The sequence below is a fragment of the Lacerta agilis genome, chromosome 15 (assembly GCF_009819535.1).
Source record: "Lacerta agilis isolate rLacAgi1 chromosome 15, rLacAgi1.pri, whole genome shotgun sequence".
NCBI lineage: Eukaryota > Metazoa > Chordata > Lepidosauria > Squamata > Lacertidae > Lacerta > Lacerta agilis.
In genome coordinates, this window is record NC_046326.1 from 31,862,178 (window position 1) to 31,874,196 (window position 12,019).

The window sequence follows — 12,019 nt, forward strand, 5'->3', positions numbered from 1 at the left end:
AAATATGGTAATGTACTCATTTATTCCTCTACTTTAAATATATACTTTTTAAAACTGCAGGTTTATTACAATAATCCTGCCAATGTTCTTATCTGTTTGCGGTTTATTTGTAAATATTCAATGAACCATTCCCATTCTTTCATATAAAAAAAAGTTTGTTGTCTTGATTTCTTACTTTTCCGGTAAGTTTCGCCGTTTCTGCATATGCCGTAAGTTTTTGTATCCATTATTCTTTCGCTGGGACTTCTTCTTTCCATTGTCAAAACTGATATGTATCCTCTGCCTTTCCCCCTACCCTTCTGTGTCTTACACTTTTAGTTTATAACCCTGAAGATGGGGCACGTGTATGATTATAATTATAATTATTACTACTGCTGCTGCTAATGTGAGCTGCTTTAAGAGAAAATATTTGTCTGAAAAGCAGGACAAAAACGTTTTTGAAGCAATTCTCTTACTTCAACACATGTTCTCCGTGTCCCCCTCCCTCTCAAGCCCATTTGCAAATCTGTTTACACGCACTACAACTGCATTTGTCCTTTTTGCCTCAGATGGTAAGTCCCCCTGGACCCGAGCTTAGGTTACTTTTGTACATCCTTAGCACTGTGTTGGCACTTGGAGGAACATGTAGTGACAGTAGCAACAGCAACTCTGGTGCCAGATATATACCTGGTACTCGGATCCACTCACCCCGTTATGCGTGTGCAAGTGGGCAGCCAAGATGGTTACTTTTTAATTTAAAAAAAATGCATGAAAGTAAACAATAAATCTACCCATTCTTCCAAGTATCTGCATAGTGAAATCAACATCCTGCATTAATTTCAAATCATATCTATGCCATGTTCATTCTGAGTTGTGTAGGTCTCGCTCAATTTCAGCATGACATAAAAGGGTCCAGTTCTGCCTACATATGTCTCCTGCATGAACTTTCCACCCACAAGCATGTTTGTTCATCAACATAATATTCCAGAATTATAACCTTCAATAAATAAAATTGCCATTGAATTATATTTGAAACTCCTGGCATATGCTGTTGGAGGTACTATCAGGATCTCATATACTACAGTTTTGTTGATTTTTTACAAAACGTCATTCAGATAGTTCTTCAACTACATTCACTCCATATGTGGGCAAATGTACCCCTGGTAGTTTCTCCACAGAGAACTGGAACATTCTGACTTGAACACTCAAAACTTGGAGATTTTGGAGGAAGCACAAAGGAGGGAGTGCCCAGATGTGTCTGAGCAAACTTGACAATGCAGTTTTGATGTCAAAATACAAGGTTGGAACACTAACACCATACAGCTGTTCCAGAAGCAAGTGTATAGCATCTTGACACATGTTTCTTGTTTGATTCATACTTATAAAACCAGACTTGCTCAACCTCAGTAAGTTATTTGCAAATGCCATTCTCTTTGATTTCCTTGCTGGGCGGGCCTGTGCGCCGGAAAAAATAGGTCAGGAACAGTAATCTAAATCTTCTTCTGATAAATAATTAAAGCTAATGGAATTTTCACAAGATCTGTGGCCTAAAATTCTTAAAGCACCAGTGTGCTCTTTTTCTGCTAATGTAAAAGTTAAGTTTGGTGTTGTTTTTTTAAAGCCAGAAGAAGTAGCTAGCTACAGAGATGTAATTGAAAAATAGTGTAATTTTATTTTGCTGTAGCACGGAATAGATTTCTGAGGAGGGCAGTGTATAACCTCATTGGTTGAAACAAGTATTTCAGTAAATGAATTGATCGTTGACTGGTTGGGCACATAATGAACGGCCCAGTGGTTCATTCTGCCTTGAGGGTAGTAGTACTGCCTGCTGCTTTTTCTTACTCTTCCCTTTCTTCTTGACCTGTAAATATGCAAATAGATGTTCTGGAAGATCATATAGTTCTCCCAAGATGCAATCTTCACAAAGGCCTGCCCCATTTATGGGCAGCAAAACAATATGTATTTATTGAGAAGCCAGGTTGTTTTAGCATGTGGTTTAATATTAATGGGAGCTGGTTGCCATTAAATACTTGGTGGTGAGTGACTTAGTTGGCTATATAAAAGGGAAATATTCATGGGGGGAGGGTGGTCAGGATGAATGCCCTTCTGTCTTCATTTATGTTTAAGTTCTATCCCTTATTTTCACTACATTGGGCTGGCAAGGCAACTAACACCCTCCCTCTCTGGTTCTTTGGGACAGCCAGTCAGCTCCTGGCTCTTTGTCACAGAACCTGACCCTGTTGACGTGTGACAGTGTTTTGCCTTTCTCCTTCCCACTGATCAATGGGTGTTGTTGTTTTTTAAGCTGCAATATGTGGAGGCTGTTTGCTATATTCTCGTTAAGAATTTATATGCAGGAAATGTTTCTCTGTTCTTCAACAACCTATGCCACTAATGAGCAAACTGTGTGTTCCGTGGTAGAATGACAAGCACATCACAAGAACAAACAAACTTTGAAAGACTCCTGGAAGTCCAAAATACCCATCCATGCAGAGGCTGCCCACTGTCTCCCTCGGTGACTACTGTAGCTGCTCTGACCTCAGCTCCATAAATTCAGCCTCCTTTGATTCAGTTGCTCTTGATGCAAAGACCCAGCAGAATTATGTGCTCTGAGAAGAAGTACCCGTCACCTCTCTGCATGAGTTGTTTTCTGCATCTGCCAAAAGAGTGACTCGTGCAGAGACCCACAAGGACAACTGTGGGTGAATATTTACTGCTCTGTCCATGCTTTAAATGCCTTGGGGAATGTGTGCTTCTATCTCAAGCTAACAGAATTATGGGGAACTCTGGCTTACATTATTTGTAAGCATTTTGTCTCCAAGAAATGGTGTGTCCCTGCCGTCTCCACCCCCTCCCCCGTTTTGTATGCTGAGTACATGCTGGTTCTTCTCTTCATGTGGCCTGAGCAAGTCAAATACCTCCCCCCTTGATAAGTTGCTCTCAAGTTCTTGTCAGAAAGCATCTGGAATCATAATGTTCAGCCTTGGCCAATTTTCAGTGTAGGGTCACTTGCTAGTTCCTTATTAAATGTCTCCTAACAAGGGAGGAAATGCAAAAGGGGTAGACAGTCGGAAAACTGGAGCGTCTCCTGTGTGATGAGCCGGCTCCACAATTGGATGCGACAGCTGAACTAATGATGTCACTGACGCTGATGTGACCGGGCTGCTTCTCTCCACCCCCCTTCTCATCAGTACTCCAACTCTCTCCAGCCAGTGTGCAGGACGTTTGGAGAGAGAGAGAGAGAGAGAGAGAGAGAGAGAGAGAGAGAGAGAGAGAGACGAACCACGGCAGAGTCAGGGAATCCAGGAGCTTCTTCCTTCCAAATTCATTTTGCTTACAGATACAATACTTTACGGATGAGAACCCTGTCTAGGTCGTAGGATCCCCGGAGGGTCATTTTGTCAAATGAGGGCTGCAAATAGCTGGAGAATTCTGGAAGACAATCTCTCTCTCTCTCTCTCTCTCTCTCTCTCTCTCTCTCTCTCTCTCTCTCTCTCTGTGTGCGCACACACACACACACACACACTGGAGGGGTGGGTGGGACAGCCATACAGCAGGCAAGACCATTTAGGGATCAAAAGGTTCTCCACAGCTGTCGACAGAAAGCAAAAAGGTGAAGTTGTTCACCTGACCCATGATAGTGAAATTGAAACAGAAGGTGCAAAATCTATATTGTTAGGTGGCTCTTGCATAATTTGCGACAGAATCAGCTGTATGGAATCAAGGCACCAAATCATTTAGTCGTCCCTTTCTTCCAAACAGAAGGTCTTGTATCTACAGTGCCCCTAATATATGCATGACCTCTACAGCTAGAAGGAATGAGCAGGGTATTCACCTCTTGGCAGGCTAGTAAAAAGTGTGCCTTCTACCAAGTGGACTGGCTGAGAAATGACCAAGCCATTTGTTCCTTCTCCACTGGCCCACTTGCTTGGTCATCAGCATGGAATTCCTGGTCACCTGTGCAACCTAGGTGAATGGTTAAGCCAGGCTTCCTCAACCTCGGCCCTCCAGATGTTTTGAGACTACAATTCCCACCATCCCTGACCATTGGTCCTGCTAGCTAGGGATCATGGGAGTTGTAGGCCAAAAACATCTGGAGGGCCGAGGTTGAGGAGGCCTGGGTTAGGCAGAGTGGTACTGATTGATGTGTTTGGGAGGTGGAGGAGACTGGTTTCTTACATTTATTTCTTATAGCTTCCCCATCGTCTTCGATACCTCTCAGCTATACTTACATTGAACATTTGCCTGCCTGCAGTTACAAGTTCAGCTTCGCAGCAGAGGCTGGCCTGTAACAATGTAAAACTTAAAAGGCACACCTTTTGGTGTCAACCTTGAATGCCCCAGATTCAGTCTGTAGCATCTCCATCTTAAAAGATTATGGTAGTAGGCTGGGAAAGCTTTTGAAGGGCTTCTGCAAGTCAGAGTGCACAGTAATGGCTCAGATGAACCAACAATCTGACTAGGTAGAAAACGGCTTCCCATGTTTGGATGACTGGTTTTCAATCGGGATGATTGGATTCCCTCTGTTAATACTTTTAAAAAATTGGTTATTCTGATATCCCTTTACTTCCACTCAGTTTGGATTTCAGCAGGATTTCCAGATTTTAACATGCTAGTAATGGATTGCACATGTATTATCTCAACAGTGAAGTGTAAGTGTGTGTGTGTGTGTGTGTGAGTGTGTGATGTTTTATTTACAGACGTGCAATTCTGTGGTGGGGAATTAAGTGCTGCTGTGAACTGAGAGGATAGCTGTTGGGAGTGTCGAGATCACGGCAGTGGGGAAAAGTTAAACTCCTCCTCTCTCCCTGCCATAGTCTCAATTTCTAAAAACTGTGTGTTGTCACATTTCCTTTGACCGAGAAACTGAGATGGGAAGCCTGTGTTCCTTAAGATGGACTCCAGCTGCCATCATCCCTGACCATTGAGCATGCTGGCTGGGACTGAAGAGAGTCGGAGTAAAACAGCCACAGATTCTTCATCCCTGCTGTCAAACATCTCCATATATTATAATTTCCTTTTTTGGTGGAGAAGGGAATGTGTTTGTGTGTGTGTATGAACATTTGCTTTGTTAAAGAGACAGACAGACACACAGACACACACACACAGAGAGAGAGAGAGAGAGAGAGAGAGAGAGAGAGAGAGAGACAGACTGACTGACTGACTGACTGACTGACTGACTGACTGACTTCAACCCACTGTAAAAAGCTTGCCTTCTTTTTTTCTTCTTTTTTTAGACCATGATGGTTCATTGCTGTCTTGTGGCAATCAGCAAGAGATAGTTTTGAGGAACGATGTTACCAGTTTAATTTGCAAAGAAGTGCTTGGAACGTTTCAGTCGTTTGTGTTAACAAATACTTGTTTGTTCAAGTGTTCAGTGCCACATAGACTTTCAGAGCTCTAATGTGTGATTAGTGACTTGCTACAGAAGGCTGGCCTTGGCTTCTCCTCCTCCTCCAGTTTTTGATTGTGACCCAAATCATCAGACAGCCTTCGTTGTTCTCCCAACATTACAGATTTCTCATGCATCACGCCTTGCGGCTTCCTTCCCTTTTGGTTTGTCCAGTTTAGTCGAAAGAAAGGGGAAATTGCAGCTGGCAGTGGTATAAAATTGAGGGATATGGTTGGATAAAGAATTTTCAAAAATATCCAACAATAAATCTAGAAGAATATTTCAGGTCAGCAGCAGAGAGAACCAACAATTATGTGCATGAGGGGTTTTTCCCACCTCTTCTCTCTTCTGCACCCATTTCCCCTCCCCTACTACTTCCCACTACCAGCGAAGCCCCCAGCACTGCATCATTTCCATAATGGGAAGTGTTGGAGCTGCCCATTTGCTCCTGGCAGGCAAAGGGACGTGGGGAGGGAGGTAAAAGCAGTATGTTTTCAGTGAGAGTTAGGGCTCAGTCTTACCCAGAAATTCCTGCAAGGGGACACAAGAAGACAACCCCCCACAACCAAACTAAGAGCCCATTTATCCAGCCAACCAGCTGTCTCCTCTGGGAAGCCCATAAGCAGAACTTAAAGGCATTGGCCTTCTCAGCAGTGGCCAGGTAGACTCTTGGAGAAGCCCTCAAGTGAGGCATGAAGACAATAGTCCTTTTGTGCTATCCACTTGTGCCCCTGTTGGTCATTGATAGGAGGAGAAAGGAGAGGTTGTCTCTTCCAAGATAAAATGGGAGTCTGCCTGGTCACCCAAAGGCAGTTCTTCCTAGGCACAAGTGACCTGGAAAATGGCTATATGGATGTCTGAATAATGTGGTCAGCCTGTTCCCCTGTCCCTTTAAGGGGACATGGGTCTACATGTATAATTAAACTAATACCGTTGTTTTATTATTGCATTTTTAATTATTTTTGCGAGCTGCCTTGGGGCAGAAAGTCAAGCTGAACGTATTTCAATAACTGAATAATATAATTTGACCAGGCCTAGTGTCTATGGGATGAAACCTCCGGCCTGTCTTGACTCCTCACACCAGCCTCCAGTAGGGGACAGGCTTAGTCAAGAACTTCACATGCTCAGCCCCAGGGCTCCATGGGTAATATATCATTGAGCTCCAGTTTAAAGAACCTATTGATGGTTCCAGCATTGGTTGGGGCATTCTTTGTGTTGCTCCCCAGATAATGGAACCAACTGCCCAGTGAGATCAGCTAAATATTCAGGATCTGGGCCCTTGAAACACTAGCCCAGTGCATGTTCTGATGTTCCTTTTTTATTTTAATGTTCTTCATCTCTGTAATTTACACCCCTGGCTTCTGCACACAATGCATTCAAGGTGTCAGAGTTTAAGGCACCTTATTGTTGTTGTTGTTGTTGTTGTTGTTGTTGTTGTTGTTGGCTGCAATTTGATCTCTTTGCCCACCATTCTTTTTGGTGATTTTATTTGTGTTTTGCTTTGTTTCTTCGTTCTCTGCCTTGAGGATTTTCTATCGTAGATTCTCTTAATTACAGTTACGATAGTGTTAACTTTGGGGGCTGGGCATTAAAAGGCCTTGCACAAAGCTCAATGAAAGCCTTCTCCTCTTGGAGGTGGGGATTTTGGAGAGAGGCAAGGGGGTTGCTAATGACGTGTGCTCCCTCTCCTTATGCAGGGCTGTGTAAATCCCATGGAGCAGGCAAGGCTGTAAATCTAAATAAATGATGCCCAATTCCTGGCTCGTCAGGAGGAGGCTGTGCTTCAAACGGGGGTCTAGCTTGATCCCTTTCCATGTGGCTACACATGTTTTACATCCCATTAGTCATTCATTGCACTGTTTCAGTTGAGTTGTTAGACTGAAGGAGTTCACTGATTATCCAACATTACTACAGGCTTTTGTTAACTAATTCTCCTCCCTTGGGACAACCGTAATTGTGTATCAGGCTGGATTCATAAGCCAGTTAAAAATGGATTTCTGCTGAACTCCTTGCTCGTAGCAGTGTTTCGATTAAAAATGTAATCAGCCTTCAGCTAATATGATAAAATTGGTAGAAGTGCAGCAAGACTAACTGATGGAATTACATCAAATGCATTCAACGAGTTGCATTTTTAGCTGCTTTTTTAGTGATCTGTTTCTTAATGTATGTGTGTTTGCTTTTATCTTCCAGGACCTGCGCAAACAGGTAGCTCCACTACTGAAAAGTTTCCAGGGCGAGGTAAGTGTTTGCGCTTTTTATTCTCATGTTCTTTATTTCAAGGTGGTGTGTGTTTCCTTTAAGGACTGGGATTCCCTCTTACGAGAGCATAATTTAATTTGTATTACATTAATGAGGATTACCTTTGAGCGCAATCGTATTTTTTTCTTTGTATCTGTTAAAATAGCACTCTAAAGAAGTGATTGAAACACACAATCAGAAGCGGGCAACCTGTTTTTCTCATTGGAAGGCCACAATGGGGCGGGAGCAGTTTGTCCCAGAGCCCAGATGTTGCTAGTGGGAGGAATCAGAGCTGTTGATTCATAACACATTAATTTACTTCTATTTCAAGACTACTTTTCAAGTTTATATTTCCCAAACTAGCGTACTTTGTTTTTTAATAATGATAATGATGATGATGATGATAATAATAATAGGACAACTCCCCCCACCAACTCATTAAACCAAATCAACAATAAGAGTGAAATGCATCAAAACCAGGTAAAGGTAGAGGGACCCCAGACCATTAGGTCCAGTCGTGTCCAACTCTGGAGTTGCAGCGCTCATCTCGCGTTATTGGTCGAGGGAGCCGGCGTACAGCTTCCGAGTAAAACATTGACAGTTAAAAAAAAAAAAAACTTCATAAACAGCTTAGCCCATTTTATTTTTATTTTTGAAATTGTACTGCTAAAAGAGCCAGAGTTGCAGATTTGAGTAGTTTCCCTTTGAAGGGGATGGTAGCTACGCCCAGGATGGTCTACACAGTTCCCTGACATAGTGATCCCAACTTCCCCTAGCAGTGGATACCAAGAGCCAGCCCCATAGTGTATAATTTGACATTAGGGGCTGTTTTTCATAGGAAGTGGGCAAGGGGTCAAAAAATCACATGGGCATGCCCTTTTAAATAAGCAGCATATGCTCTCATGCAGCACAAGGTTTGGTGTATTCTTCTCTCTTTAAGTTGAGAGTTCAACATGCAGGAAGACAAGCATCACATGCTTTCATTGAGGAGACATTTAGAAAATGGTGAAACTCTTTACAGATATGGCACACCTACCACCCATTTCCCTTGAAGAAGAGCTCGATTGAAACACCCCCACTGCATGTTATTGTTGTCATCTATTTATTTATTTATTTGTTTGTTGGTTGGTTGGTTTGCTTGCATGCTTTAAGTAATCCTGCTGTTCCTCCGAGGATTGCAGGGCATCATGTTCCCCACCCCCATGTTATGCTCACAACAGCCCTGTAAGGTAGGTTAGCCTTGGAACAATTCCCACAAGTTGTATTGACTATATGCTACCAATCACTGGGTGGAAAGGGCAGGAAGGGGCTATTACACTCAAGTCCTGCATGTGGTCTTCCCAGAGGCATGGGATTGACAAGTGAGGGAGTGAGAATGCTGGACCAACTGGGCCTAAGGTCTGATTTGAACCCAGCTCTTCTTATATTCACCTAGTGAACTTCATGGCTGTGTAGCGATTTGAATTCATGACATCCTAGCCGCGCACTCTAACCACACCACCTTGGCTAGAGGGCTGTCGTTGAATTTTATCCCTGCACAGTTCAATACGGTTAGCCTCTTTTTAATATCAAGATCTATACTTCCACCAATTTCTGAAAACAAATAAGAGGGAAGCTCAACTCTCCATGCATACGATTGAATTTCACAGTTCAAAAGGAATGCAGTCGGGACACAATTCAAAAAGGTTTCCGGTGGGATTGGCCCTTTATATAAGCTGATGACTGCTTCCTTTTGAAGCTTCCTGGGCTAGACTGACTGTTCTGAGACAGAGAAAGAAATGTGAAAAGGGAGCATCTAAACCTGATTCTGTGATGTCATTAAGCAGCTATTTTTAAGACTGGGTAAGGATTTCCTGAGGTCATCCGTATTCTTTTCATGTGGCATAGCAGGGCTGTCCAAGAGCAACAGAGGAGTTCCTAATCCGGAGCCTGCTGGAGGGCAGATATTCTGAAATAACGTGGCCAGCTGTGCATTTTCTGTGCCGGCCATTCTTGAGTTCTCATTTGATAAGGCAAGGGGATTTTAAAGGTAAACCCTTTCAGTCATTTTTTAATGTGGAGGCACAAGGCGAAAATGTTAGGACATGAATGGGTGGCGCCCACTAATTAACTTAGTTTCTCTGACTGGGTTCCATGGTGCCAAATCAGCCAGTAAGTCACACCAAAACAATAGGTGCTCACGGATGCAGCTGTGTATACTAAATTTTATATTTATATTTTATATATGCTAAATTCTATATTTAGCCGTTGTTAAATTGGGCTGGGGGCCAGGCAGAGAAGGAGCAGCCTCTGTGGTTTCAAAATATTTCGGCAGCAGATGGTATAACAGTGTGTGCGCTTGCCTTCCTCTCTCCAGCCCTCCTTACAGGTTCTGAAAGTCCACAGTCTTGCATAGTCCCAATTACCAAGCATTAATGAGCACAACCCCTTGTTTATGTCCATTTCCTGCTTGTTACAGATTTTTACCCATTTAGATAGAACCAGACTAGGCTGGATTACGTGGTGAATATCATCATTCATAGGGCATGAATGCCCTATGGAAAACCTATTTCTGGATAAGAGTTCTGTGCGACCCGAAAGCTTGTTGAATGTCAAATACTCCAGCAAAGGCATCTTCTCCCTTGCTTTCTTTCATAGCATTACCTGCTTTATTTAGTGCCCCCATCCCGCTGCCAAGATCCCTTACGTTGAACTTTGCAAACCTAATTAATCCAATTTCTTTACTTTAGACTTGCTCCATGATGGCTCAATTAGAGCAGCATCTGAACTGTGGTTCAATATCCAGGCCAGCTTTTGTAATTGGAACCACATTTTCCTTCTGAGGAGCTGCAGCTGGTTTGGTTCTGCTCATGCAGAAAAAGGATATAACCTTGCATAACATAGGAAATGAACGGTTGAGAGAGAAGCCAAATTCAATTTCAGTCAGATATTTTGAGGATAAGTCCATGATCTATGGAAGCAGGGGAATGAAAAGTGTGTGTTCTGTGGAAAGCAGTGTCTTCAGCAGTCTATTAATCATGGCCAGTCTGGGCGCTTCTTGTTCTGTTGCATTAGCACCGATTTCGAGGAGAGAGGCTGGCGAGCAGCCAGGTGCTCCAGAAGTTAACCTCTTCAAGACCCAAAGCTGCTTTGCTGTCGAATAAATGCAGTGTTGCGGTCAGAAACAATGTAATGGGGTGGCGGCGGCGGGGTGGGGGAACACCAGATAGCTGCCAGAAGCGATTGTTGAGCAAAGCTATTACAAATTGCTCCAGATCGTGGAAGTCACGTGTCGAAATCTACAGCTTTTTGTTTCATTGATTGAGGCTCCGAAAGTTGCAGCCTTTTGATTAAAAGGTTTTGCTCAGCCATTGTGATAAAACCCAAACAATCTGCAGCAAATCTAATATGTCCTCCAGGATAATTGATACCCTTTAATTTCCTCCCTGTGGCAGCAGCAACTTGTGTGTTGTGGCTAGCCAGGGAAGGAGCCTCCCTCTGCCTCTGGCACTGGATCAGCTGTAGGTTGTAAGGACTCTGCTCCAAGGAGGCAGGCAAAGAGAACAGGGGGATAAGGGGGCATGAAAAAAGCAAAGTGCCTTGATGAGATTTGGGAGGTGGGGAAGGGTGGCAGTGGCAGTGGCAGTGATGGGTTGGGGCTACAGAAGATTTGATGGGTGCAACTTGGATTTTAGGGGGAGGAAAGGAGTACAGAGCGTTTTTTTCTGGTTTTGGGGTTCGGGCATTGATACATAAAGAGTTCACATGATTTCATTTGGGTGAAAGGGTTGGAAAAAAGCCAGTATTTCCCCTCACCCCCAATCCCTTTAAAAAGAGTCTTAATGTCAAATTGCAGGTTACTGTGTCCTGAAAAGAACTTGTTTTCTTTGTGATTTTCCAAGCACACTGACTGGCAGTTTTGATGCATTTGGGGCATGTCTGAAGACTGCTGCCTAATCTGTTTTCCCAATCAGTTTGCGGGTGACACCTTTCACTCCAAAAACCTCTCTGTGAATTGACTTCTGGCTTCACAGAGAGGTCTCGGAAATATCCAACTGACCTGGAATTCTTCCTCTTGAACGTATCTGACTGGTGCTTTGTACAAAGGGCGGATAGCATGCCCCTCTGAACCTTCTCTGCAGAATTGGCCTGTCCAGAGTGGACGGAGCCAAGGAACTGCTTCACTCAAGCCAGCAGCAGCTGTGAGCCAGTGACATGGGTACCTCGTGCCATGCCAACCAAATCATTGTGGGCCGTGTGATTCCCCTTTGAAGGCTGTGAGCAACTCTGAGGTGAAACTGACAGAAGTTACTCATATCCTGAAAGAGGAGGGCGAAGCTGGGCAGTGGCGGTAGAGTCAGCAAGTGTGAAAACCTTGAAGTTTGGTGATGGAGTGCCAAAGAGGCTTGGCTGTCCTAGAGGTGGAAGAAT

General features: G+C 43.6%; 1 protein-coding gene across 9 annotated transcripts in view; it reads left to right on the forward strand.

Annotated features, from left to right (window-relative positions):
• Positions 1-12,019, forward strand: part of CUX1 (cut like homeobox 1) — a 268,675-nt gene that overhangs the window by 118,828 nt on the left and 137,828 nt on the right. For all 9 annotated transcript variants that reach the window (XM_033172439.1, XM_033172444.1, XM_033172447.1 and 6 more), the window contains exon 3: positions 7,562-7,609. In XM_033172439.1, coding sequence (XP_033028330.1) covers positions 7,562-7,609 — 48 coding nt within the window. The remainder of the gene's footprint in view (positions 1-7,561; positions 7,610-12,019) is intronic.